The sequence below is a fragment of the Aspergillus heteromorphus genome, assembly GCF_003184545.1.
Source record: "Aspergillus heteromorphus CBS 117.55 chromosome Unknown BO70scaffold_5, whole genome shotgun sequence".
In the NCBI taxonomy this organism is placed as follows: Eukaryota; Fungi; Ascomycota; class Eurotiomycetes; order Eurotiales; family Aspergillaceae; genus Aspergillus; species Aspergillus heteromorphus.
The window spans coordinates 963,282-987,345 of record NW_020290410.1 but is presented as its reverse complement, the minus strand read 5'-3'; the positions used below and the strand labels follow the sequence as shown (position 1 = coordinate 987,345).

Here is a 24,064-nt window from a genome sequence, read left to right as displayed (position 1 = left end):
AGGCTGTCGCACTAAACGTCGGTACTACTGGCGAGATGGTGTACATAGTAGGACAAGACCCCATTTAGATAGTACGGGTCTATACCTGACGATCGATCTTGGGGGGATGGATCGCAGAGAAAGAAACTCTATATGCGGCCCTGAACATCAGTTGCGGGAGCCCCTTTGAGTCTTTGTAGGGAAGGAATGATGGAGCGCCAGCAAGCGTCGATCTCTACCGCCTTAGTGGCAGCCATCAACTGCCTCGGAAGCAAACCCCACCGAGCGGGCCTCGCACGTTGGGCTTTGCCCAGCCCTGTCTGTCTGTGCCCATCTTCTCTGTGTATCGGGACATATCTAGTTAGTAGTCTGATGGTCCAACCGCTTCCTCCTCATCTGACAACCCAACCGACGATCCTGGCTTGGCGTCACTGGATGGAATACCAAGACGGACTTAGGATTTATTTTGCAAAATCCAACATCCGCGCCCTTCCGTATGAACTGCCCGGTCAACCACACATGCCCGCCTTACGGACACGCACCTCGGGACTGGACACACATCCCTGAGCTCTCGGAGATCTCTCGCACGGCTTTTTATCCATTCCAGGCGGCTTTCCTCGAGCCTCTTCTTCTGACTTTCCCACTTTGGCCCTAACCCTTTTCCTTTCCCTTCACACCACCGCTCGCTAGCTAGTCCTAGTGGTGCGTCGTATGACAGTCCACAGTTTGACTCATCGCACTTTGACTGCCCGCGCGACGGGTCGGATATCTGAAGCGATCAGATCGTTGACGTCATTTCATCGTCTATTGACAGGCAGCTCTATTCCACTCATGTAAGGCCTTCCACTGACTACAGGGTTGAACGATAAAAATAGTAGGTCAATCCGATCTCTCAACAAGCATGGCTATTATTTTGCCTGTCCTGGGAAGTTCAATGTGAAGGCCACCCCGCAGCGCAGCAATCGTTGCCGTCTTGGACATCCGTGCTGTCATCGTCCCGGCTGCAGCACATAACTAGTAGTAACGAACCGGCGGACCCGCCATAAAAATTGGCTGATAAGATCCAACCCAATCCCATGACCTTGAATTCGGGACATCCGGCTCACTCGGCTGGGCCAGGCCGTCTACACAGTACATAAACTCTAGGATGGGTTGATTATTTTGTCCAACTCGGGTTCACACAGCCATTTCGGTGATACGTCAGCGGTTGGGACTTTTCTTTTCTACTTACCAACCATCCGTCCCCTGCCGGCCACTGTCCTGCGGTCTAGTTCTAGTTTTACACAGTATGGCCAGTCAGTATAGCTGTGGACCCCAGCTCCAATGCATCGCCCAATCAGTCCCACGATTGATCATTCCGGGCTCTCAAACTCGACCGGAGACTTTCCCCTCCATGTGGATTTCCGCTTCAACACTGGTTATGCTCCGAGCAGTAGTGCTCTTGGCGAAAATCTTTGATATTGGTAGAGTAAGCAAAACCCGCCGGAGGGCGCCGTCCGTGGTTGCATTTATAAGCAGAAATCTTTGCTTGACAGCCTTAGGTACGGCTTTCTGGATGCAGTATAGGCGCGCCCTCGGAGTACACACACCACATGGATCTCCGTAGCTCCCGTCCCTTTCAGCATTTGAGAGGGAAACAAAACACCTTTCCTCGATCCCAGCCCGGCCAAATCATATCTCATATCTTCAACTGACTGGTGCACAGTGCCAAAAGAAGTATGTATGTACTAGGTAGGTACCCCGTAAGCAAGCAACATGGGTAAGTATGTTGGGAACATGGCAAACACGTACCACAGCACAACCCAACCAACCCCCCAAATGGTTGGTGATGCCGGAAATCCGGCACATGGAAAAAAAAAACACTTCACCTAGGCCAATCTCCGAACTCGCCCAAACCACCCTTCCCCCCCCCCCCCCGGCCCCTCTGATCCAATCACCTGGCCCAGCACATCCGTACCAAAAGATCCTGGTCTGGTCCGTAAGACGGCTGCAGAAAAAAAAAAAAAAAAAAACCCTGCTTGGGAATTTGCGGTCAACTTGCCGTGTCATGATCCATCTCATCTCCAAGGGATCAATCAATCAATCAATCACCGGGGCTAGCGGGTGATCCCGCAAGTGGCTTCGAAGCGAATTTCCTTCGCATCGGGATGTCGGATGTTGGGTTCTACAATGTCGGAAGCTACCTACCGTACTACATAAGTCATAAGTAGGTAGATAGGTAGTTACTAGGTATAGTAGGTACCTGTCTAGTAGTTCTGGGTCAGTCGGCAAAGAGCTCCCAGATCATCCGACTAGATACCCAATCGCTTCGTTGCATCCCGTCCGTTGTACTTTGTATAGTACAGTGCCTGGACTAGTACCTGGTTATATTGGCTTGGATGCGATGTTCATTGGCAGGACTTTCTTGGCCAGTCGACCTAGCCCAGACAATCACATTCTATCTATCTGCTCCGTACTGGATGATCGTTACGTGTTTGGGAGGGAGGGAGGGATGGCTGGCTGGCTGGCTGGCTGGCTGACTCGCTGGCTGGGTTATTCGGGCCAGGTCAGTCGACAAGGCTGAATACAAGTAATTATGTCTGCTGTCTGTCTGCTGTCGTTCTGCTAGATATAGTAGATAGATAGCTCAGGGTACTCCATACTGGAGGTACCACGGCATATCTACTCCGCGGTCTAGTCTTGCATCTTGCATGGCGTTATTGGCCTTTGGTCTGGCGTTGCCGCGTTACAGGACTGACTATCCGTACTTTAGTACATACCTACTAGGTAGGATCTCAGGTACAGTATTTTGTTCCGTACCGGAGAGGAAGCAAGCAGGCTAGAGAAAGCGAAGGGTCCTGGGGAGGGGAGTTACTACTGCACTCCATATCGCGCCATTTACGGATGGATTACGGAGCACCTACATATGCGGAGAACCGCATTTTTCTTTTCTTTCTTGTGGACCGACAAGTCCAGACTCTGGGGTTACTAACTATACCTAGGACCTATGTAGGTAGGTCTTGCATACTTACCTCGGAGGTTGTCAGTAGGCATGTACTTATGTACATTGCACATATGTACATAAGTATGTATGTGTGCACATCTCAACGAAGCATGTGACCGAATCCCCATCCCAATTCTGCATCCCGACCCCGACTTCCACCCCGAGTCCAACACTGTACACGATTTGTCTCCGTTATCTGTGATCTGACACCGGGCGTGTCATGTTCGAATCTCGTCCTGCAAGGATGGTGTCCCTTCCGCTGGTCGCGTGGTCATGCCACCATCTAGGTATGTAAGTACTTATCTGTGTCGAGATATTGGCTAGCGAGAGGGGAGATCGGCGATGGCTGAGGGGGGAGTGGAGGGGGCGAGGGGGTTAGTTGGTCGAGGTGCTTCGTGCTTGGTTCTTTTTGCTTGATTGGGGTTACCATAACCATAGGTATGGGGGTATGGGGGGTGTAGTGTGAGAGTTTCTCTGGTACAAATGGTGCAGAGTAGGTGGTCAACTTCAACTGCGCTCATCGAGTAGTATGTGTTTGAACGTCGCGTCTGGGAAGGAGGGAGGTGATATCATCGTCGATAGTTATCCTCTGCTTGGAATACTCGAGACAGACTCCGTGGTAGAAAGAATCAAGGATAGCTTCGAGTGTACAGATCCGGTGAGTCTCAAAGCATCACCACATAACAGCAGCACTCAGTAGAGTGTAGACAACGATGTATACAGTAAGCAAGCCAGCAAGTAACTAGTTAGTTATACACCGAACCAGCCCGGAAGAACCCACCGCCCTGATCACCGCCCCAACCCCTTTCCCGGGTTTTCCCCCCTCCTTAGTCACGAAGGCACGCATCACATGACCCATTCATCCCAAACAGGTCTAGTGCCCACCCGCAAGCGAGATGGTCCGAGCCCGCATCACGGAACCCGGAAAGCACACAACGGATAATTTTCGAACCCTAACCATCCTGTTCAACCCTTCAACGCCCAGCGACGACAAACCGCCCGTCAAACAACCCGTCTCATCCCCAGGTTTCTCTCGCCGCCTCAGATTCAAGATGACTCACGAGTCCGTCTGGTTCAGCCGTCCCCGCAAGTAAGGATACGCCGTTCGGGAGAATGTGAAATGTTGAAGATTTGAATGTGAAGGCTAACGAGGTTTTTTTTTTTTACGATGATATAGGTTCGGCAAGGGTTCCCGTGGTTGGTGCGTACACACTACTATCTGATTATTCCGGAATTGCGATTCGATTTGAAGAAGAGACGGCAAAGAAGAAGAATACGGAAGCAAAGGAATCGGGAGAAAGAAGAAAAAGGATGGAATGCTGATTTGAATCTGTGTTTGATATAGCCGCGTCTGCACTCACCGCGCCGGTCTTATCCGCAAGTATGGGGTATGAGAACACCACTTTTTCTATATTGATCGCTCTGCCTGGATTCGCGACCTCGGGATTGGAATCAAGGCTTGAACCGGGGGAAATATCATGCGTGGGCTGGGCTAACAGGTTCAATAGATGAACATCTGCCGTCAGTGCTTCCGTGAGAAGTCCTCGGACATTGGTTTCCACAAGGTTGGTTTCCTCCACCATTACCATCTTACTACCCACCTGCACCTGCACATATACGTCGCCTCGAATGGATGAGAAACAAAGGAGGAGGAAATGGGACACGCCAATATCACAACAAACCACCCACACAAATACAAATCCACACCCATCCACCCAGAAATATGAAACAAACAGCAGAACTAACGCCTTCACCACCTTCTTCAGTACCGTTAAACCAATCACTTCTCTCGATGCCCATTTCCTATTTCACGACAACTTCGTTTAAAAAGAAAAGACGCACTCGGCGCTCGGTTGCTCGGTTTTGACCGCTCCACATACATGCATACATACCTACCTACCTACGTCCTCCCTTGTCGCCTTTTCCCGCGAGTGGCTACAATCAATCCAATCAACCTCTTTTAAAGAGAAGGACCAAACAATGTTGGGGGGGGCTTGTGTGTGTGTGTGTGTGTGTGTGTGTGTGTGTGTGTGTGTGTGTGTGTGTGTATGCTGCGGGGATGGGGGAAATATTAGTTGAAGAAAAAACCGACCAAAATGACAACTTGATAACCTTGACAAAGAAAAACGAATGATCCATGCGTCTCGTCTGAGATTGCTCTTTTTTTCTTTTTTTTTTATCTAGCCGTGTGGGATGTGTGTAAATGGGGTTCGGGGAAAGAAGAGTTGATAACGATACAACAGAAAAAAAAAAGAGAAAAATTATTGGGTTGATGAAAGGGATATGTTTGCGCGGGATGGGGATGGTCGGTTTTAATTGTTTTTTGACGTGGCTTACTTTTTTCTATTCTATTCTATTCTCTTAGAATTAGGGATAGGTTAGGTGGTGGCGTCAATTCAATTAATGATTTCTTTTGTCGACGATGATCTTATCTTGCTTGCAGTAACTATTGTGGGGATGGGCAACTTTCTTTCCCTTTTTTCATCTTTTCTTGATTGATCAGGGTGATCATCCTCTGGAGACTGAGAGTGTAGAGGTAGGGGTGGGATTGAGGGATTCCCGCTTTCTTGTCTGGCTGGATGGACTGTGCTCTCTGGGGTATTTATTATATTAGTCCTGATTGATGGTGAGGCTGTCAGGCTGGGGTACGGGGCGATGCTGCTCTGGTGTTACATGTGATGGCTGCCTTCTGGTCTTTCAGCCGGGATGGATGTCTGTCTGGCACTCACCTTGTACTGTTTTCTCTGTGCAGGCTGGTCAAGGCATAGATAGCCCTTGCGTAGTTTACTCCATACTGTCTCTCGTATTGCACTTCAGCCTGGTGTGACCCCCAAATTATAGAAAGGAAATATCGAGACATCAAACAGCATTCATAAGTATCTAACGGAGCAGAAGCCACTGATAAACTGCCACCGTCTAAGCCACTGTATCTCCAGCGAGCAACACCATCCTACCCCAACGTTTACCGAGAAAGAAAACAAAGCAACAAAACGTTTGGAATCACTTGAGATGCTATCATCTCCGAGTTAACCACTCCAGATGGGTATGCGAAAAATCAAAATCAGGTCAATGACTGAACTCCTGACGAAACTCCGGGTCGCTGAAATAAAATAATGCGAGGAAAGCCGCCCGATGGATGGAATGGTTGATAAACAATAGTTGGATCTGCACCGTTTCTACTGCGGCGCAGAAGCGAGAGATCGAAGATTGTAGAACAGAAGGTAAGCGTCGGCGTTGAGGACGTCTGCCTCGGTGACCGGCGTGACCTGGTCGTCGTTGAAGAGTACCCACTGATGGTGTTGAGGTCAGTACTGGAGAGCCGGAAAAGAAGTTTGAGACGTACCTCGTCGCCCTGGCGGCAATACACATAGTAATGCCCCGCGTCTAATTTGCCCTTGTGGACCACGGCAGATGAGAGGTCATACATGAACCTGGTTCTGTCGACTTTGGCATGGGGACGAGTCGTGTAAGGCAGCATGTTGATCGAAAGCGGAAAGTCGATTTTGCCTTCCAGTTTCTCAGAGACGGAAAATGTGTGTTCGAAACGCTGTCCGAGTTAGTTCAGGTTCATGTATGCACAGGATAGCATTGCGGCCCGTACCTTCAACTGCATACATAGAATAGCAGGCAGTTTGCGGATGCGCAGCTGCTTGGTCGCCTTCTGAGCCGCCCCTCCGCAGTGACTGCAGCTGTACACTCCCGCCATCAACTTCTCCGGTGATGTGAAACTCTCCAAGCACCCGCGGAGGGTGGGCGTCGACGAGGCCCCGATGCCGCCCATGGCTCGCTTTTTCGCCTGCACCTGAACGTCGAGACTGAGGTCTACCATCGGGTCATCCGTTCGCGTGACATTGCCGCACTTGTCGCAGGTCACGCTGCTGCGAAGCTTGCCGTAAAAGGTTTTATGGAAGAAACAGGGGCAACCTTTCTCATGGCCCTCCCGGTGCCCCTCGGCGCTACTGTGGAGCTTGTCGACGAGAAATTGGTAATATTCATGGGCATCTTGTTGTTGGTAGCCCGCCAAGGCCTGAAATGCGCATTAGTATTGACTGACGGATAGAAGGTGAGATGTCATACAGGACTTGAGCGCCATGAAGCTAGAAGGAGGTTCAAGGCCGCGAACCCTTCCGGCCTGTCGCTGCTATTGAAGTCGGCAAAAGCCTCCGCAACGGCGCACCCTATACAGTCGGGGGCAGTGCAGTCATGAGGCTGATGGCCGCTCCCAAGGAAGTATGTGTTGAGTATAGGGTCATGTAGAAGTGTCTGGAGAATGACATTGAGATAGCATGTTTGCCCCAGGTTGAACAAGCCCCTAACACCTTGTTTCGCACAAGGACGTTTGGTGGCATTGCTTCGTATATAAAGCTCGTCGGCGGAGCTATCGCTAAAGCGACGTTTCTTGGCAACTTCTCCCTGTTAGCTGCGACAGAAAGCGGAAATGAGATCAGTCGCTAACCTTCCAGCGCACTTTCCGCCGTCGAACACCGCAATCGTTCTAGGTGATGGTCGTAGACAAAATCATCACACAAGTGACAGTACAGCGTTCGGGCTCTGGAGTCCATGACTGGCAGAGGGTTAGCCAGCGCTCTTCGGCGCAAAAGACGATCTCTTACAGAACTGATGGTCCGTCTTCTCGGAATGAGCTTTCCGATCTCCCAGTGCCATTGTCTCGGAACATGTCAGGCAGGTGTATTTAGGCTTCAAGAAGCCCTTAGCCCTGAGGCGACCATTCTTCGCGGTTTCCGTGGATTTCGGGAAGGCCCCCAGGGCGTTATGGGTCTTGATGAAAGCACTCTTGAACTGCTCCGCAGTGCCCCCATCCTGCTTCAGCAGCGCGCCAAGATGCTCTTATAGCGGGTCAGCGATGAGACGGAATGGCATGAGGCGCGATGCGCATGATCTATACATACCGCAGCCAAACTCGGCCTCGGAGAGTAACGATATGGAGAGGACACTGGCCATTCCGACGGTATAGTGGGGACGGGTAAGCGGAGATGAGGCTTGAGGGTCGCACTCGACGCCTATCTGGCACAGCCGACCGAGAGGTGAGGGTCTGGTATATCAGACCAAAGAGGATGTTCAGGACTCCAGCGGTCCTCTCTCATAGACCAGGGGGGAGAGGCGGGGGTAGACGTGTTCAGCAGGTCAACTGCAGAGAAAGAGAGAATCCATGGATTGTCACACCCGAGAGGACTGTGCGCATTTCAATCAGATCAGCATTGTATTATGGGCAAGGCATGCGGGGCCTGTGAAGAGGCAGAGGGGAGGAGGGGAGGAAGGGAGGAGGCAAGGAAGAAGCACCTTCAATAGACGGGCCCTATAGCAAGCCCGGGGGAGAGGGGGTTGAATGGGGTGAACGGGGAGGATGGAGCAGCAGTTCAGTGTTTCTCCGCAGCCACCGGCTGTTCCGCAGTCGGGATCGGAGTTCGTCTGGAGTCGGAAGGAAATGTCCCTGGATGGGAGCAATGGATGCAGTCAATGACCAAGTCCACGATGACAGACTGCCCTGGAGAGAAGACGTAGCAGGCGCAAGACCACGAGTCCGCATGAATTTTTTTTTGGCAAGGGACGACCGCGGCTCCGGGCGATAAAGCAACCGGGACTGCATTTGATCCGATTTCCCATCTCGTCACTGCGACGCCCGCCGCCGCGCCTTCCCTTCCCGGACGCACAGCCGCTGGGCTCTCCACGCATGCTGGATCTCGATCTGGATTAGATTGGATCTGGATGGGACCTGCTGGTCTCTTATCCACCCTCCTGCTAGGCAATTCTCTACTACTACCCCAGGGTGGGTCACTCTGGAGACGGGCGATAGTCCTACAAGGCCTAATGGCGTAAAAGGCTTATTTGGGCCGCAAGCCCACCAGAACCCGACATATCCATCGGGATCGCTCTTTATCATTCATACACAACACTATCATACTTCGTGGAGGCTGTTTCATGAGAGCTAGGAAACTTAATCGCCTCAGGAGCGAAACAATCTCCCAGCCTATCGCAAATCCGATCGACAACCCGACACTAGCCAGATGTTCCATCGCACAGGACACGAGTCGCGGGATCGATCAAGTGCTTGGCAGACTTTGTGTCACGAACTGCAGCATCTGTCGGCGTCCGATCCGGAAGCGATTCCTCGTCGAGTCCCCGGAGCGCACGGTAGACTGCAAGGCCTTTCGGCGGGTTGCTGATTGCCGACCGTTCCCTACGCCCAAGCCTCCGGGCCTCGTGGGCTCTGCATACCCGACTGCCTGCCTCCTGTAATACACTTTATGATGTTTGTCCCTTCCTTCACCGGATTCCTCTGCCTCGAGGCAATGCGCTTGGGCGCGCCCCACGACTCGTGCCTCTGGTCGTATAGCGACCCCTCGTCGAACCGCGCGTTGTTCCTCTTTTGGTTCCACGAGACGAAGCCGGGACCCTCGTCGTAGGCTTGGTCGAAATAGTGCTCGGGGGGTTCTCGACAAACGACGTATCCGTAGTCCTAGGCACACGATTTCGTCAGAGACAGAACATGACCATACGTAGCCAAACTCACATGAATGTTGTTTCGACGTCGTTCGGTCTCAGCTGCTCCGCTTCGACGTCTGTAAAGAAAAATTAATATTTCAAAGGTTTGTCACAGTGGATCAGGCCTACCATCTTGCGTCTCCGCCTGCTTTGCCCTTCGAAACGATTCGGGGATAGGAGCCTGCACCCTCAGTGAGCATTATGCGTGGAAACAGAAAGGTCTTGGGCCACAATACCTCGGGAAAGTCCACACAGAAAGCGTTCATGTTCAGGCCATACAGAAAACTGGCGAAACTCTCGCTGAACCGCGTCAGACTCTCGTGCATCAACTGGAGGTGCATGAAGTTGGCCTCGAGATCCGCCATGGAGTCCGCGAGTTCCGCAAACTGAGGCTCCAGCGCATTGATGGCTGGCTGCGTGTAGCCTGCATTGCGAATGCTGTGTCCATAGCCATGCGCTTCACGAAGCGACGATCGAGAACCGGGTCTCAGGGGGGTTGTAGGTCTCGACGAGGGCCGTGGGCGAGACGCTGAGTGGGAAAACGCATCCATGACGACGATGCCTAGACTATGGGCCGTAGGAATTTCCGGGGGGTCAAACGGGCGGAGGGCGTAAGAGGAAATCTGTCAGTGATATGAGCGACGCCACTTGTTTCAGCCTGGTTGGATGAATTGCAGCGTTGGGGACGGCAAGTGTCTGTTGTTGTTGTTGTTGTTGTTGCTCCCCGCTTCGGGCAAGTCCTGATCACTGGACCCTCTCACGGCCTGTATGCCTCAGGCTGCGATGGTGGTTGCCCACTTGCCGCATTGGGCCTGGCAGTCCTTCTTAGTTCTGGTGCTACTCGACCTATAATTAGGTTCGGACGAGACACTACGCAAGACCCCTGGTGGGAGCGCCTGGGAACCGTTCTGATCCATTCTTATTACGGGGCGCTGAAACCTGCACCAGTGCACTGAATCGGAATCCGATAGCATCATCCGCTAGCTGCGAACCTCCCCAAGTGCCCGTCTTTGTATGAACCCTGGACCCTTAAGGTTCTCACCGGCCGCCTCGTTCCGCTCGCCCTCCTCCCTTCGCCTCCTTCTCTCGCTTGCCTTCCCCGCATCCTCCCCTCCCCTCCCCCCGGCTTTCATTTCTTGCCTGTGGCTTTTCGCTCAGCGAGTCGCGGATCGAGATATCTCGCACAGGAGGACCTGCCCTGAACATCCGAGTCGTCAGTCTCCGGTCGCCTTTTGGCCCTCGGGAACAAGCACATGCAGGCTGGTCCATTCCTGCGCCGCCGCCTCTTTCCTTCCTCGGCCAACGCGATCCAATTTGCGTCGCAAAGACTGTTCCATCCTGGACGTGCACAGATCTCCCTACGGTGCTCCTCTAATTATACCCCTTTGATTAAGTCTCGTCCGATCACACGGCCATTCTCCACTTCGCCGTCACATCGTCGCGAACCGAGTCAGGCTGCATCGTTCTGGACGATCACAGTCACCCTCATCCTCCTCGGTGCAGGATCCTGGCTCCAAAATAAATTCTACAACCACGGCGACGAGCCCCTCCCGGCTTCTATCCCCCCCGAACTTCAGAAAAATCTAGACGAACCGTTTCTTGGTGTGATCGAAACCCTTAAGACAATGCCGATGGATCTACCGCCCGGAACCGTCGGGAACCTCACAGCGGAGCAGGAAGCCAAGCTACAAGAGTTCTGGGTCCTTCTGCTGAAGGTCTGCGGTGTCAATCTGGATGCAATTGAGCAGCAGCAGAGCGGCAGCGAAACCCCTTCAAGTACATCGCAGGAGAAGGAAAAGAAGAAGTCAAAGCGCAGGTTTGGCCTGTTCCGAAGCAACGATGGCGAGGAGGAAGACACCGCGAGTGATAAGACGAGCAATGGGGTCACGTCCAGCCTGGCTTCCATCAACATCGCCGACGGAGATGACAAGTATGGACAGTCGAAGGAGTTCCAGCAGGCTCTCGTGGATATGAAGCCCGAGGAGATCCGCCTCACGCTTTGGGAGATGGTCAAGCACGACAACCCCGATTCTTTGCTTCTCCGTTTCCTGCGGGCGCGTAAATGGGACGTCAAGAAAGCCCTTGTCATGTTTATCTCCACGCTTCGCTGGAGACTGTTGGATGTGAAGTTGGATGAAGATATCATGAAGAATGGCGAACTGCATGCTCTGAACCAAACCAAGAGCTCTGACCCGGCTGAGAAGAAGCTGGGTGAGGACTTCTTGTTCCAAATGCGCCAGGGCAAGAGTTTCCTCCATGGCGTTGACAAACTCGGCCGCCCGATTTGCGTCGTCAGAGTGCGCCTGCATCGCACGGCCGATCAGGACGCGGAAGCCTTGGATAGGTTCACCGTGTATACCATCGAGTCGGCCCGGATGATGCTTGCACCTCCGGTCGAAACAGCCGTGAGTATTCACGCCGGTTGACACAGGAGATGTTCTGACCGTACACAGTGTATTGTTTTTGATATGACCGACTTCTCTCTGGCAAACATGGTATGTGCACTGTGGTCTCCCGCAAGTTATTCTTTCTAACCCGGCATAGGACTACCACCCCGTCAAGTACATGATCAAATGCTTCGAAGCCAACTACCCGGAATGCCTGGGAGTTGTTCTTATCCACAAGGCCCCTTGGATCTTCTCAGGTTTGCATCCTCCATCCAATCATGACGACCGTGCTCTAACGCGACGATAGGAATATGGAATATCATCAAGGGCTGGCTTGACCCTGTCGTCGCCTCCAAGATCCAGTTTACCAAGAACGTCCAGGACCTGGAGAAGTTCATTCCCAAAGACCGCATCATGAAAGAACTGGACGGTGACGAGAACTGGGCTTACAAATACATCGAGGCGCAGCCCGATGAGAACAAGCCCATGGAGGATACAGCCAAGCGAGACGAACTGCTGGCTGAACGGCGGCAGCTCTCTGAAGAGATCCAGGGCCTCACCATCGAGTGGATCTCTTCCGCCATGAAGAAAGACGACGGGGCCATCAAGGCCGTAGTGAACAAGAGAAATGAGCTCATCGAGCGCTTGAGAGTCCAGTACTGGGAGCTTGACCCCTACGTCCGAGCCACCTCCTTGTACGACAGACTGGATGTCATCCAAGGAGGAGGTAAGATCGAGTTCTATCCCACCGCGAGCAAGGTCGAAGGAAACGCGCTCAGCGATGAGAAGGCGGAATGATCTGCCCTGCCCATGATGTTATATAGCGTGTTAGAGAGTGTTGTTGATAGAGGTTTGGTGTGTCATAATAGGATTGCACTGTGGCATGTAAATAGCTTCTTGTCTAGATGGGCATGGATTGTTTCCTTTTTTTTTATAGGCCGTTAGACTGGAATATACGGTTGTGGGCTTGATTGTACTTGGGCATGCACTGCTGCCAGCTTGGCTGACCCTGCGTGACATGAGATGAGATACAGGCCAGCACTTTGACCGGTGTAAAGCAGCTCAAGGGTAGGTAGGGAATTGACAATCCGAGGGAACATTTTAGATATTTACATAGGAAACATCAATCAAAACAGCTACAGCACTTCCTACAACCCTCCTCCAAGCACACACATACACACAAATTTCAATTCGGAGTACACAAAGTCATGGTACTATAGACATTAATCCGTACTACCTACAATTACATCTTCGACTTAAGATCCTCGTACAAAGCCTTCAGCTTATCCATATCGGTATCCTGGGCCGGCCACTCGATACCGAGACCTTCGGCCTTGTTAGGCTTGGGGATCTGTTTCGTTGACATTCGTTAGCACTCCACAACCTACAGCCTACAGCATCCTTGACATCATAGCCATAGCCATAGCCATAGTCATGTCATAAGAAGAGAGGGAGAGGGAGAGGGAGACAACGCGAAGGGGTAACGTACCATGTGGAAGTGAACCTAGTAGCAACAAAAAAAAAAAAAACAGCAGAAGCTCCGCATTAGCCAGATATCCCTCCTCAATAGGGGAATGGGTGAACGGGTTTGTAAGTAATGGGTGGGAGTTTCTTACATGATCGACAACCTGGTGCGCTATGCGGCCGTTGTTCTGCAGGATGTTGAAGTCCTCGGCGCCGCTGATCTTGGCGATTTTCTTCGCGACGGGCTGGTTTCGATTGTTAGTTTAGTGCCTCGTTGCGGGGGGAGCATCTCGCAGGGTCCTCAGTCTGGGGGTGATATAAAGTAGCCCTGTGCCGCCTCCCCGGGTTCGGGAGTGGTGCTGCTACGTACCAGGATTTCGTGCAGATCTTCGTCGGGGATGTCGGTGAGCTTTGCACCGTGGAATTTGGGGATCACGAGCTGGGGTTTGTTAGTTCAATCTTGCGTTATTCATTTGTTTTATCTTTTTGAGGGAACGTATGCATTTGGATAGGAATGGGGGAGGAGGTGCAGTAAAGGATTGCTTATTAGACATTTCATTGATGCTCATCTCAAGGGTCCCGTCGACTGGTGCGGGGATGGGTGACCAGAGACAGGGATGAACATAGAAAAGTTCACAAGCAAGGGCAGGGCAGGGCAGGGCAGGGCAACACTCACCGCATGTCCACGGCTCAGAGGCTGGATATCAAGGAAGGCGAAGACCTTGTCGCTCTCGAAGAGCTTGAAGGAAGGGATATCACCTGGTGGTTTTTACGGCGGGCGGGATTAGCTAGGGAGCCACCATAGACACAACAGACAGGTTCGCGGGCGAAATTGGAGAGACCTGATTGTCAGAGGGAACGCAGGTTGTTTATCCTACTTACCCTTGATGATTTTGCAGAAGATGCAAGCAGCGGACGACGACATTTTGTAGAAGTTGGGGTTGCGTGTGATGGATACGAAAGCTGGGGGATCGAAAGTACGAAGGAAGATATGTGATGCTCAAGGCAGAAGAAGGGCGACAGCCATGACCGAATGCGGGGTTGAGGCGGAACGCGACGGACAATTGTTACTACTGGCGAGGGGAAGGAAAAGAAAGGGAAAGAAAAGATCGCGCCGTCGGGGATTCGAACCGCGGCTGTAGAGCGTACAAAAAGGCGGGTTAAGTAGCACAATAAGGGCCAGTCTGGGAGGAGTGGGACAAGCTAGCTCAGAACCCATTTCTTGCCTTTTACCAGAGATGGCCGTGGCTTGCCCAAAAGACTCCTCTTCTCAATCTTTGGACTTATCCATCGACATAGCCGTCGATTTTATTGTTTTTCTTTTTGCTCAGGTGGTATCGCGTAGGATGGGTCTGTCTGGTGATCCTTTTTGAATTTCCTTTTTACACCGATTAGTTGTTTGTTTGGAGGGCACTGGTGCGTTCGTTTTATTGCCACGGCCGTGTGCATAAATAAGGCTGCAATTGCCAATGCCCACAGCCGACACACGCTTTGGAAGGAGTCCGTCCCTACATTTGACCTTCTATAACCAATAGACAGCCTGCCATTTGCGCCAGACTTGTGCTACTTCAGTTACAGCTTAAACTATCCCTTTAGCCTTACGCCACCGAGTGAAATCGATCTCTTTATTCAATCGGATGTTGCAATTGCTAAAGCCTCCAGCGGTCTCCGCGGATGCCGCCGCGGTACGGACAGCTCCGTGCCCCTCACTAAGACACCCTCCCTCCCTCGCCGAGAAGCTTCCACTCCTTATCCCTACTCCAACAGCCTAGCCGACCCGAGGAGATGGAGCACAGCCAAGCGATCGTATCGCCAGACGGACACAAGTCCGTTCCGCCCTGATTCGGTGGCATTCCCGAGGCCGCAGCTGACCCCACTGGCCTATCTTATCATCCTACGCTTATCGGGAGGGGTCTCCGATGCCCTCGAAGTAGATATAGCCCCAGTCGGCGCCATCGACGGCCAGGATGTCTTGTGCTTCATATTTGGGCTCTTCAGCTGCTAGAGTCGCTGGCCTACTTGTCAACCAGGCAATATCCCATTTCGTGCGGACCGGTTTTGCATCTTCTCGTCGAGCCTTCCAAGTCTCTCATAATCGGGCCATGTTGTCTACGGAGTTGACGGAGGCTGAGGTCTCGGCTCTCAGGGCCAATAAAGAGCGTCTTGCGAAGGACCTTCATCTCAGCTGTCAATGGGGGTTTGGGATTCGCTGGGGAGAGTAAGTTTCATGTCGCACCCTATGCGTTCACGTTGCTAGTGCGAAAAGCTCTGTATAGGACAGAGAACATCCCTCTTTCAATTGCCACAGCCCTCGACGAGAATTAGACTGATCATCATCTAGCGGGTCCACAGACACCGGTATGCAGCGCCTGGCGCTATCACAAGAGGACAAGCAAGTGCGGGACTGGTTCATTGAAACAACGAAGGCATTGAAATGTGAAATCACGGTGGATGAGATGGGAAACATCTTCGCTGTTCGTCCTGGACGACGGACCGATGTACCAGCCACCTTCATTGGCAGCCACCTAGATACTCAGCCGACGGGTGGTAGATATGACGGGATCCTGGGCGTACTCTCCGGTATCGAAACACTGAAAGTGTTGGATGAGATGGGGCTGGAGACTGAGGGTGGTGTGGGAGTTGTAAATTGGACAAAGTAAGGCCGCGGTAGCTATACCCACCCTCGATCTTGCATCACTAACAATTCCATAGCGAAGAGGGTGCCAGATTTCCCATCAGCATGGTGTCCTCCGGAGTCTGGGCGGAATGCATTCCCCTTTCCAAGGCACATGAGCTCAAGGAGGTCCCAACTGTCGCTTCTCTCCCTACGGCGTCTTCCGCCCCAGAATCCATCAAGTCCGCACTGGAGAAGATCAGCTACTTGGGAACTACCCCATGCTCCTACAAGCAAACGCCAATGGCAGCCCACTTCGAGCTGCATATCGAGCAGGGCCCTCACCTCGTTTCCGCGGGCCAGCATGTCGGTGTTGTTACTGCGGTCCAGGCATACCGCTGGTTTCGCCTGAACATCATCGGCAGGGATACCCACACAGGTACGACTGCGTTCGAGCACCGCGCAGATGCGCTATATGCTTTCGCTCGTATGATGGTGCGTGCACGCGAGGTAGCCTCCTCCCACGGCTGTCTGGCCAGCGTTGGAATTGTGGAAGCGAAGCCCGGTAGCGTGAACACGGTTCCTGGTCTCGTCAGCTTCAGTCTCGACATCCGGGGACCGGAAAGTGAGTTGGTCGAGGTTGTGGAACAGGAATTGAGAAAGGATTTCGACTCGATTGCTGCAGAAGAGGGCAAGGGCATTGGCAAGCCCTGCCGCGTGGAGTGGACTCTCGACTTCGATTCACCGGCTGTGAAGTTTCACCCCGACTGCATTAACTGCGTGCAACAATCTGCGGAAGCCGTTGTCGCGGACAGCAATGCTGTAGAGCCCAAGTCACTTATTCGGACGATCATGAGTGGTGCGGGACACGACAGTGTGTTCACTTCTAAAAGAGTCCCAACCAGTATGATCTTTGTCCCGTGCAAAGATGGGTTGAGCCATCATCCGGAGGAATTCTGCTCTGCGGATGATTGCGCCACAGGTGCATCGGTCATCCTGCAAGCCGTGATCCGCTATGATCGACAGAGGTTCTCCAAATAAATCTGGCAGTGGTACGTGCGCTCTGCTGTATCTAGCCCTGTACAGGAGCTGGGCCAGAAAAGCACTGGAACATATGGCCGATAATACAGGCTATGTATTTACCCAGTTAGCTTAGCTACACTATTACGAAAACTACAAATCCAAAATTGGTATCATGAAATCATGCCATTAATCCTAACTATTTCGTGACATCGAGACAGCAGAAGGCATAAACTTCTTTTTAAGGATGTGCAGCAGCACGGCAATTTCTGACTTCTTTCAAAGAAAAGCCTACTCAAGCCGCACCGGCAACGATCCCATCAGACCCTTGGAAGACCAGCAGGCGACACTCTTAAGAAGAGGGAGCACCACGGCCACGGCCGAATCCACCACGGAAGCTGGGGGCGAACTCGCCGGGGGCACCACCCTCCTTGTTGTCCTCACGGCGGCGGTAGCCACCCTCACGAGGAGCACGAGGACGACGCTCACGCTCCTCACCACCCATCATACCACGAGGGGGAGCGTGGGAACGCTGCTGCTTGATGTGGGTGGCGGGGACAACCTCGGCGGGGAGGTGGAGCCACTCACGGAGGTAGTCCAGACCCTGTTAAAATTTCAGTTAGACCAGCTGTCCTTTATTCTTCCGAATTGGAACATAGCCAAAGCAACATACCTCGGGGGTGAGGGTGTAGTAGTAGTACTGCCACGAGAACTGGGTCTTGACGAAGCCGCGGGAGTTCAGGGACTGGAGGGCCTTGATCACGTAGAGGTTCTTGGTGTCAATGTCGCCATGCTTGGGAAGGTTGAAGTCCTTCTTGGCCACGAGCACACCCTCTGTTTAAGTAAAACCGTCAGCGACAAATATTCCTCCTTCATATGCGCATATCTCGACCGGATGCCGGCCGGCGGGCGCAGCTTCACATACCGCGAAAGAGGTACTCGTGGATCTTCTTGCGGTCTTCCTTGGGGATAAGCCTGAAGGCGGAGAGGTTAGTTATCACATCACATCATATCGTTATCATCATATTGAAGCCCAATGGCTAATATTAGGGGCGTCAACTTACATTGTCGCGAGTTCCTAGCGCTCTTCGGGGAATCGCCTTGACAACGCGCGAAGAGAGTGGTTTAAATGTAGATATATGAGTGGAGCGGCGGCCGTCGAGGGAAAAAGTGCGCGGATTCCCGATCGGGATACGCTTGCAGGGTTGCGGCCCTAATCGGCCCGCTAGCCTGATAAGCGCAGTCACGTGGAAAGTTGAGCTGTTTCAGCCTAAGGCATGAGTCCTCCTTGTGTCTTAGTCAGCTTCTTTAGTCAGCGGTGGCTTATCGGGAACTCTCCGCATCGCGTCTCTTGTTCTGCAGTCCTCAACTCCACCTTCAACGAGCGACACAGTTGCGGTGCGACGGTGCTACATATCCTCTACTAAACACCGGCCTATCTCCCATTCCATCCCAGTCCTATTTCAAGTTGCCACTAGCCATCACCATCAAAATGGCGCCCCAGAACGTCAACATCCTCCTGTCGTCCTTCCCGGGTCTGTCGCTACCCCCGACAGTCTCATTCTCGCTTCCGTCCTCGTCGAGCATCTCTGAGCTCACGGAAAAGGTCACCTCATTCCTCCCCTCCTCTGTGTCGTTGGATTCCCTCGTCCTGACCACCACCAACAACAAACAACTCCTCCCCTCACCCGAACTTCTCCTATCCTACCTCGCCGGCGACTCCGCGCCCACCTCAATCCTCCCCCTCCGCCTCAGCGCCCCACTATGCGGTGGAAAGGGTGGTTTCGGATCCCAGCTTCGTGCCGCCGGTGGCCGCATGTCCAGTAAGCGCAAGCGCAACCAAGGCGACGACAACGGCTCCAGCCGCAATCTCGATGGGCGGCGTCTTCGCACCGTCAACGAAGCCAAGGCGCTGGCCGAGTACCTTGCGCTCAAGCCGGAGATGGACAAGAAGGAGAAAGAGGAGCGCCGGCGCAGGTGGCAGGCTGTCGTTGATGCGGCGGAGAAGCGCCAGGAAGAGCTGAAGAACGGCGGCGGGAAGCAGAAGATCGATGGGCAGTGGATGGAGGATAAGGAGGAGATGAACGAGAAGGCGAGAGAGGCGGTCCTCATGGCCATGAAGGATGGTATGTGGACGGATAACCTGCACGAGACTATCTTGGGTGGGTCGAGTACGAGTGCCAGTGAAGGTAGTGGCCAAGACACTCCGTCTGCGTCTGCCTCGGAGGAAAGCGATGATGAGCAGGAGATGGAGGATGCGCCGGGCCCGTCGCAACCGGCTCGCAGTGTTGCGCCCAGGCGGTATGTTGGGTTCGATGAAGATGATGAATTCATGAGCGATTCTGATGAGGAGGAGGATGAGTCGGCCGATGATACCAAGGGCAAAGGGAAGGCAAGGGCGTGAGCCATGTTAAGGTTGTGTTGTTTATGCGTTTACGGAGTATGGTTCATGCATCCTTCGGGTTCTTTCATGCTCTTCAGTCGTTCGGTCATTTACATGCAGGGTCTGCGGATCGCGGGAGTTTTCAGCTTTAGTATTAGCGTACAGTTTTGTTTGAAATACATAATGACCCTTCCTACTACCACCTCAAGATAAATAAATGTTTATATCTTCTCTGGTTTTGACAGTCATACTGGCCATTGTTGTCCGGCTGTTTTGCCACCGCGAACTTTTTCCGGGGCGTCGAAGCGGACCTCCGCCGCCGTCACTATCAATCGCCGCTCTCCATCCATCAATTCTTCCCTCCCATTCAATTTCTCCGCCCAAGGCTGCTACAGTCTACGGACTCCATCATGTCGCCATACCTCGGGCGCGTGATCCCAAGGGGTCCTACATTAAATCGACTTTCCTCACGCCTTCCGCGCCAGTCCTTACAGCTCTCCAGGCCGTGCACGCGAGCAGCTGTCTTTTCGCAGCCGGAGGTCCTCCCCGTCCGAAGTCTAGATGGCTTGAACCACAGAATACTGCTACGCTCCTTCTCCACGAATCGTCCGTTACGTGTCAGCGCTCCTGAACAAATCTCAATTCTTGCGGATCCTGAGTCTCCCGAACCACCCGAATATTCTGCAGATACCGATTCTCCCGAACAGCCCGATCTTGTGGCAGATGCTCTCCCTCTCGATGCGCTCCCCCTCCCTCTGTGTTGCCCCGGATGTGGTGCATTTGCGCAAACCGTCGAGCCCCTCGAGCCCGGCTTCTACGATACAACCAAGAAGCAGACGCGGAAGCGGATGGCTGAAACGCAGCAATTGGCTGAACGTCTAAATGAGGAGTCAGAAGAAGGTGTTGGTCTTGATTTGAAAAATGACGCGGAGACAGCCGCAACGGAGATTCGGCAGCATCTTGAGCTGATAGAAGAGAAGGGGAAACCCCGTCGCGAGCCAGGTGCGATAGTCCTCCTTGATTTCTTTCTTATAGCGCGCAACCGTTGGTACTAACTGGAACATAGCTGCGGTAGGAAGAGCCATAGCCACTGCTAGCAATTACCTCAAATCTGCGACAGCCCCGGTACAAATATGCGACAGATGCCACGATCTGTTGCATCACAACAAGGCCATGCCTGTCATTGCGCCAAGTATGAGCGCCATCCGTGCATACCTCGATGAGTCGCCTTACACCCATAACCGCATCTACCATGTCGTCGATGCGGCAGATTTCCCCATGTCTCTTGTCAGATATATCTACCAAGAGCTCGGTATTTTCAATCAGCGCACGAAGAACCGGCGCTCGGCGTCTTACAGGTATAAGCAAGGAGTCAAAATGCCGACCATCAGCTTCATCATCACTCGCGCGGATCTTCTTGCGCCTACGAAGGAGCAAGCGGACTCCAAAATGAAGTTTTTCCAGTCGGTTCTTCGTGATACTCTCAAGCACCAGGCCGCAGATTACCGCTTGGGCAACGTATATCTAATCAGTGCTCATCGGGGCTGGTGGACCAAGAACGTCAAGAAGGAAATCAGGGAGCACGGAGGTGGAATCTGGGTGGTCGGTAAGACCAACGTGGGAAAGAGCAGCTTCATCGAGAGCTGCTTTCCCAAGGACACCAGGAATCTGGAGAAGATTGCCGACATGGTGCAGCGCCACAAAGAATCCAAACTGACTCCCAACCCCAACATCTCTGTTCTTCATGGCACAGAAAACGTTCTTCTCCCACCTCCGCCTCCGGAAGGTCTCCATCCTTTTCTTCCGATTGTGTCCTCGTTACCAGGCACGACGGTCTCTCCGATCCGCATCCCCTTTGGACATGGAAAGGGCGAGATGTTTGACCTTCCAGGACTGAAGCGCCACGATCTCAGCGACTATGTTTTCGACGAGCACAAGCGCGATTTGATCATGTCCTCCCGGGTAAACCCCGAACACATGTCCATCAAGCCCGGCCAGTCGCTATTGCTCGGTGGGGGGCTGGTAAGAATCACCCCGACACATCCCGACACGGTGCTCATGGCAGCCTGCTTCGTGTCGCCGGCGCTTCAGCCATTCGTCACAAGAACCGACAAGGCCATGGAAATCCAGGCCGAGCGGCGTCATTACCCGGGCACCATCATCGCCAAGGGCTTCGGAGACGGCATCAGGCCCGCCGGAACCTTCGACTTGAAATGGGATGTCACCAAATCGCATCTCCCGAGATCCATCGCCAAAGCGCTCCAAGACAAGATCATCAAGAAGGCCCCGTCTCTGCCTTACAAAGTGATGTCCACCGATATCCTGATCGAGGGATGCGGCTGGATCGAGCTTACCGTGCAGCTTCGCTCCAAGCCGACACAGCCAACGCCCGAGACCAAACCCACCTCCACCACCACCACCACCAGATCCACCACATCTAAACCCGAATTCGACGACATGGAGCCCGTAATCGACTTCAACCCCAAGCAAGACATGGATCCACTCGAGCCCGAATCCGAAGACGGAACCACCTCCGATCCCAGATTCGGGCTAACCCCCAAACCCAACCCCGACTCTCCCCCGTCTTCCTTCCCTCAAGTCGAAATCTTCACCCCGAGAGGCCTGCACGTCGGCTCTCGCGCCCCGATCGAGTGTTACCCCATCATCGCGAAGCGCCAGGCCGCCGAACAGCGGAAGAAAGCCGGCCGAGGCCGCCCGGCCATCAGCCAGCGCCATCGAGCCCAGGGCGGCGGTGCCGGTCCCCGATCCGGATCCCGCTCTTCTGCCGCCGAATGAAATCTCCTTGTATAGTATAGAATATCAGTATTAGTATATATATTGTCTGTCTAGAATAGCGATAGCGATAGCGATTGGTGTTTCCGGGTGTATGACTGGGGAGGGATAAAACAAACTGTATACTTATGTATTATTATAATTGCAACGACTTGGGCATGAGCAGGTTTATTACTAGTATTTTTGTATTAGATTAAATATCAATGTCAACTTCATTGGGGGGTTCTTTTCTTTCTCTCTCCCCTCTCTTATCATCTGTCTCGGTCTCTGTCTGTTTCCAGTCGTTCGTGTCTTGTCTCTTCCGCCTTGAATTTCACACTCTACATCTATTTACAAAAGACCCCGCAAGTCTCGTATGGATCTCAATTATAATGAGGTTCTAGTACGGAGGAATTGTTCGTACATACATGATGGGGTAGCTCTTATGCGAGTCAGGGGACCAAATAACGGGAAGAGGGGAAGGGAAGGGAAGTAAACCAGAAAGGTATCTGACTGGCTGGCTGTCTACGCAGCCCAGACGTCCTTTCCTACGCCCTCGATCCAGTGACCCAGCTGGTTCACGCCGGCATCCCAATCCTTCAGACGGTTCCGCATGCCCTCAATCTGCTTCATATCCAGCACCTTGGGCTGGACCCAGTTGATCTGAGCGACCTGGGCGACTTGGTCGATGGCGCCCTTGAGCAGGCCCAGCGAGAGGGCCTTCATGATGAGATGCTCGATCTCCTCGGGCTTGACCTTTGTCTCCGCGGAGATGGACGAGAACGTAAGGTTGCGGTCGTGCGGGGGCCGGCGGAAGACCATCTCCGTCAGCGCGGACAGGGAGATCTTCTGGTACAGGAAGATGCGGTGTTGCTCGAGCAGCTGATTTTTGGAGATGTTGCCGGCGAGGACGTCGTAGGCGGTCAGGTCGCCGCGGTTGAAGGCGAACAGGAGCTCGCGCAGCCAGCTGTGCGGCGTCTGGGTGAGGGAGTCCAGGATCGGGTGCAGGAGCAGTTCTCCGAAGTTGTAGATCGAGTCGGAGACCAGCGCCGCCACGCTGAGGTTGTACGCGCGGGACGCACGCTCCGATTCGCCGAGGTCCTCGAGGTCGATGCAGGCGAGGTAGAGGAGGGCGTTCTTGTAGAAGGAGGCGAATTCTTGTTTGGTCTATGACATGGGGGCCATTGTTAGGTATACCGTACACGATACTGAAAGATAGATGAGGGGGCAGTTGAGTGCGGGGACCTACGTGGTAGTAGTCTGCGTTGACTTTGTAGAAGGAGGCGTGCACGACGGTCTCCACGGAATCGAATGTATCCAGCACCTTCTGGCATGTCTCCAGATCCTTCTGTGCACCGTTCAGGTCTTGTAGCCGTTGCTTAACGTTGGCGACATCGGCAAGGGCGTAGATGTAAGCGTCTTGTGACTCGGGCTTGTTGACTTTGTCTGCCAGCGATGTGAGGAAAGACAGGCGTTCTTGGTCATCTGGATGGTTTGGGGGAGATCTTGTCAGATTGGCCGTCGGGTTGCTGCGCGATGGGTGGGATACAAACCAGCGCACTCTGATGATGCCATCAAACCCAGCGAGACGAACTTGAGCTGATTGATTCTGTCGGCGAAGCTGAGGACGAAGGACTTGAATATCGGTAGGCGCTGGGGAGCACTCTCGGGTAAGCGGAAGAAGTCGACCAGGGAGTCCGTGAGCTGATGCCATAGCTTGCGCTCCCAGAGGTCTTCGAAGCTCAGGAAGGAGGCCTGGGACGTCTCCGGAGCTTGTTCGAGCTGCTCGCTGAGGAAGTCGGAGATTCGTTGGTTCTCCATGGTGGAGGAGGTCTGGAGAACGCGAAGCGAGGGGTATAGAGGGACGAGATGGGAGATCGGAGGATGGGAAAGGGCGAATGGGTGTAATGGCGAGAAGATGGGGAGGGAAGCTGATCGGAAGGTGGAAGCGGAGCTGT

At 53.1% G+C, this 24,064-nt stretch overlaps 10 protein-coding genes across 10 annotated transcripts; 5 read left to right on the top strand and 5 right to left on the bottom strand.

The window, feature by feature from the left end:
- The first annotated feature begins 3,956 nt into the window (after window positions 1-3,956).
- On the top strand, window positions 3,957-5,079 carry BO70DRAFT_359883 (40S ribosomal protein uS14). The gene is made up of 4 exons (XM_025542644.1): window positions 3,957-4,052; window positions 4,140-4,163; window positions 4,308-4,350; window positions 4,471-5,079. The coding sequence occupies exons 1-4, from the start codon at window positions 4,015-4,017 to the stop codon at window positions 4,597-4,599; spliced, it is 234 nt and encodes a 77-aa protein (XP_025401979.1). The 5' UTR covers window positions 3,957-4,014; the 3' UTR covers window positions 4,600-5,079.
- Window positions 5,080-5,980: 901 nt separating this feature from the next.
- On the bottom strand, window positions 5,981-8,047 carry BO70DRAFT_181694 (putative ubiquitin C-terminal hydrolase Ubp8). The gene is made up of 7 exons (XM_025538440.1): window positions 7,873-8,047; window positions 7,576-7,809; window positions 7,419-7,526; window positions 7,040-7,368; window positions 6,564-6,989; window positions 6,306-6,509; window positions 5,981-6,252 (listed from the first exon to the last, which is right to left on the bottom strand). The coding sequence occupies exons 1-7, from the start codon at window positions 7,922-7,924 to the stop codon at window positions 6,139-6,141; spliced, it is 1,467 nt and encodes a 488-aa protein (XP_025401978.1). The 5' UTR covers window positions 7,925-8,047; the 3' UTR covers window positions 5,981-6,138.
- Window positions 8,048-8,832: 785 nt separating this feature from the next.
- BO70DRAFT_359880 (DASH complex subunit DAM1) lies at window positions 8,833-10,165 on the bottom strand. The gene is made up of 4 exons (XM_025542643.1): window positions 9,703-10,165; window positions 9,596-9,647; window positions 9,495-9,543; window positions 8,833-9,440 (listed from the first exon to the last, which is right to left on the bottom strand). The coding sequence occupies exons 1-4, from the start codon at window positions 10,015-10,017 to the stop codon at window positions 9,248-9,250; spliced, it is 609 nt and encodes a 202-aa protein (XP_025401977.1). The 5' UTR covers window positions 10,018-10,165; the 3' UTR covers window positions 8,833-9,247.
- A 212-nt stretch (window positions 10,166-10,377) lies between these two features.
- Window positions 10,378-12,966, top strand: BO70DRAFT_359879 (CRAL-TRIO domain-containing protein). The gene is made up of 4 exons (XM_025542642.1): window positions 10,378-11,871; window positions 11,920-11,961; window positions 12,011-12,110; window positions 12,161-12,966. Exons 1-4 carry the CDS (start codon window positions 10,720-10,722, stop codon window positions 12,649-12,651), a joined length of 1,785 nt encoding a protein of 594 aa, XP_025401976.1. The 5' UTR covers window positions 10,378-10,719; the 3' UTR covers window positions 12,652-12,966.
- A 55-nt stretch (window positions 12,967-13,021) lies between these two features.
- BO70DRAFT_359877 (HIT family protein) lies at window positions 13,022-14,423 on the bottom strand. Its single transcript, XM_025542641.1, has 6 exons — window positions 14,200-14,423; window positions 13,994-14,076; window positions 13,688-13,756; window positions 13,470-13,562; window positions 13,343-13,357; window positions 13,022-13,204 (listed from the first exon to the last, which is right to left on the bottom strand). The coding sequence occupies exons 1-6, from the start codon at window positions 14,240-14,242 to the stop codon at window positions 13,097-13,099; spliced, it is 411 nt and encodes a 136-aa protein (XP_025401975.1). The 5' UTR covers window positions 14,243-14,423; the 3' UTR covers window positions 13,022-13,096.
- A 679-nt stretch (window positions 14,424-15,102) lies between these two features.
- On the top strand, window positions 15,103-17,129 carry BO70DRAFT_310187 (M20 family metallo-hydrolase). Its single transcript, XM_025540155.1, has 3 exons — window positions 15,103-15,535; window positions 15,659-15,973; window positions 16,030-17,129. Exons 1-3 carry the CDS (start codon window positions 15,285-15,287, stop codon window positions 16,970-16,972), a joined length of 1,509 nt encoding a protein of 502 aa, XP_025401974.1. The 5' UTR covers window positions 15,103-15,284; the 3' UTR covers window positions 16,973-17,129.
- BO70DRAFT_331884 (40S ribosomal protein eS10) lies at window positions 17,122-18,026 on the bottom strand. The gene is made up of 4 exons (XM_025540897.1): window positions 18,016-18,026; window positions 17,877-17,926; window positions 17,625-17,785; window positions 17,122-17,555 (listed from the first exon to the last, which is right to left on the bottom strand). Coding segments are annotated over exons 1-4 (465 nt in total). The 5' UTR covers window positions 18,018-18,026; the 3' UTR covers window positions 17,122-17,303.
- Window positions 18,027-18,322: 296 nt separating this feature from the next.
- Window positions 18,323-19,528, top strand: BO70DRAFT_359874 (telomere maintenance SDE2 family protein). The gene has a single exon (XM_025542640.1). It carries the CDS (start codon window positions 18,444-18,446, stop codon window positions 19,353-19,355), a length of 912 nt encoding a protein of 303 aa, XP_025401972.1. The 5' UTR covers window positions 18,323-18,443; the 3' UTR covers window positions 19,356-19,528.
- A 202-nt stretch (window positions 19,529-19,730) lies between these two features.
- BO70DRAFT_377926 (uncharacterized protein) lies at window positions 19,731-22,277 on the top strand. Its single transcript, XM_025545232.1, has 2 exons — window positions 19,731-20,336; window positions 20,401-22,277. The coding sequence occupies exons 1-2, from the start codon at window positions 19,745-19,747 to the stop codon at window positions 22,128-22,130; spliced, it is 2,322 nt and encodes a 773-aa protein (XP_025401971.1). The 5' UTR covers window positions 19,731-19,744; the 3' UTR covers window positions 22,131-22,277.
- An 81-nt stretch (window positions 22,278-22,358) lies between these two features.
- Window positions 22,359-24,037, bottom strand: BO70DRAFT_359872 (proteasome regulatory particle lid subunit RPN9). Its single transcript, XM_025542639.1, has 3 exons — window positions 23,660-24,037; window positions 23,356-23,591; window positions 22,359-23,273 (listed from the first exon to the last, which is right to left on the bottom strand). The coding sequence occupies exons 1-3, from the start codon at window positions 23,925-23,927 to the stop codon at window positions 22,632-22,634; spliced, it is 1,146 nt and encodes a 381-aa protein (XP_025401970.1). The 5' UTR covers window positions 23,928-24,037; the 3' UTR covers window positions 22,359-22,631.
- Between the last annotated feature and the right edge of the window lie 27 nt (window positions 24,038-24,064).

Bases quoted from the DNA above. Each gene is read 5' to 3' on its own strand.
- BO70DRAFT_359883 (XM_025542644.1), top strand. From the start codon at position 4,015: ATGACTCACGAGTCCGTCTGGTTCAGCCGTCCCCGCAA. The intron at 4,164-4,307 runs GTGCGTACACAC...TGTTTGATATAG, and splicing joins GGCAAGGGTTCCCGTGGTTG to CCGCGTCTGCACTCACCGCG. The intron at 4,351-4,470 runs GTATGAGAACAC...CAGGTTCAATAG, and splicing joins GTCTTATCCGCAAGTATGGG to ATGAACATCTGCCGTCAGTG.
- BO70DRAFT_181694 (XM_025538440.1), bottom strand. From the start codon at position 7,924: ATGGCCAGTGTCCTCTCCATATCGTTACTCTCCGAGGCCGAGTTTGGC. The intron at 7,369-7,418 runs GTTAGCGACTGA...AACAGGGAGAAG, and splicing joins GGCGGAAAGTGCGCTGGAAG to TTGCCAAGAAACGTCGCTTT. The intron at 6,510-6,563 runs GTACGGGCCGCA...TAACTCGGACAG, and splicing joins TTCTATGTATGCAGTTGAAG to CGTTTCGAACACACATTTTC.
- BO70DRAFT_359880 (XM_025542643.1), bottom strand. From the start codon at position 10,017: ATGGATGCGTTTTCCCACTCAGCGTCTCGCCCACGGCCCTCGTCGAGA. The intron at 9,648-9,702 runs GTATTGTGGCCC...CTGAGGGTGCAG, and splicing joins TCTGTGTGGACTTTCCCGAG to GCTCCTATCCCCGAATCGTT. The intron at 9,441-9,494 runs GTGAGTTTGGCT...TCGTGTGCCTAG, and splicing joins GACGTCGAAACAACATTCAT to GACTACGGATACGTCGTTTG.
- BO70DRAFT_359879 (XM_025542642.1), top strand. From the start codon at position 10,720: ATGCAGGCTGGTCCATTCCTGCGCCGCCGCCTCTTTCCTTCCTCGGCC. The intron at 11,962-12,010 runs GTATGTGCACTG...AACCCGGCATAG, and splicing joins ACTTCTCTCTGGCAAACATG to GACTACCACCCCGTCAAGTA. The intron at 12,111-12,160 runs GTTTGCATCCTC...ACGCGACGATAG, and splicing joins GGCCCCTTGGATCTTCTCAG to GAATATGGAATATCATCAAG.
- BO70DRAFT_359877 (XM_025542641.1), bottom strand. From the start codon at position 14,242: ATGTCGTCGTCCGCTGCTTGCATCTTCTGCAAAATCATCAAGG. The intron at 13,757-13,993 runs GTGAGTGTTGCC...AACAAACCCCAG, and splicing joins CTCTGAGCCGTGGACATGCG to CTCGTGATCCCCAAATTCCA. The intron at 13,563-13,687 runs GTACGTAGCAGC...AATCGAAACCAG, and splicing joins AAGATCTGCACGAAATCCTG to CCCGTCGCGAAGAAAATCGC.
- BO70DRAFT_310187 (XM_025540155.1), top strand. From the start codon at position 15,285: ATGTCTTGTGCTTCATATTTGGGCTCTTCAGCTGCTAGAGTCGCTGGC. The intron at 15,536-15,658 runs GTAAGTTTCATG...ATCATCATCTAG, and splicing joins TTTGGGATTCGCTGGGGAGA to CGGGTCCACAGACACCGGTA. The intron at 15,974-16,029 runs GTAAGGCCGCGG...ACAATTCCATAG, and splicing joins GGAGTTGTAAATTGGACAAA to CGAAGAGGGTGCCAGATTTC.
- BO70DRAFT_331884 (XM_025540897.1), bottom strand. The intron at 17,786-17,876 runs GTATGTGAAGCT...TTACTTAAACAG, and splicing joins CCACGAGTACCTCTTTCGCG to AGGGTGTGCTCGTGGCCAAG. The intron at 17,556-17,624 runs GTATGTTGCTTT...AAATTTTAACAG, and splicing joins ACTACACCCTCACCCCCGAG to GGTCTGGACTACCTCCGTGA.
- BO70DRAFT_359874 (XM_025542640.1), top strand. From the start codon at position 18,444: ATGGCGCCCCAGAACGTCAACATCCTCCTGTCGTCCTTCCCGGGTCTG.
- BO70DRAFT_377926 (XM_025545232.1), top strand. From the start codon at position 19,745: ATGTCGCCATACCTCGGGCGCGTGATCCCAAGGGGTCCTACATTAAAT. The intron at 20,337-20,400 runs GTGCGATAGTCC...ACTGGAACATAG, and splicing joins GAAACCCCGTCGCGAGCCAG to CTGCGGTAGGAAGAGCCATA.
- BO70DRAFT_359872 (XM_025542639.1), bottom strand. From the start codon at position 23,927: ATGGAGAACCAACGAATCTCCGACTTCCTCAGCGAGCAGCTCGAACAA. The intron at 23,592-23,659 runs GTTTGTATCCCA...CAAACCATCCAG, and splicing joins GGCATCATCAGAGTGCGCTG to ATGACCAAGAACGCCTGTCT. The intron at 23,274-23,355 runs GTAGGTCCCCGC...CCCATGTCATAG, and splicing joins TCAACGCAGACTACTACCAC to ACCAAACAAGAATTCGCCTC.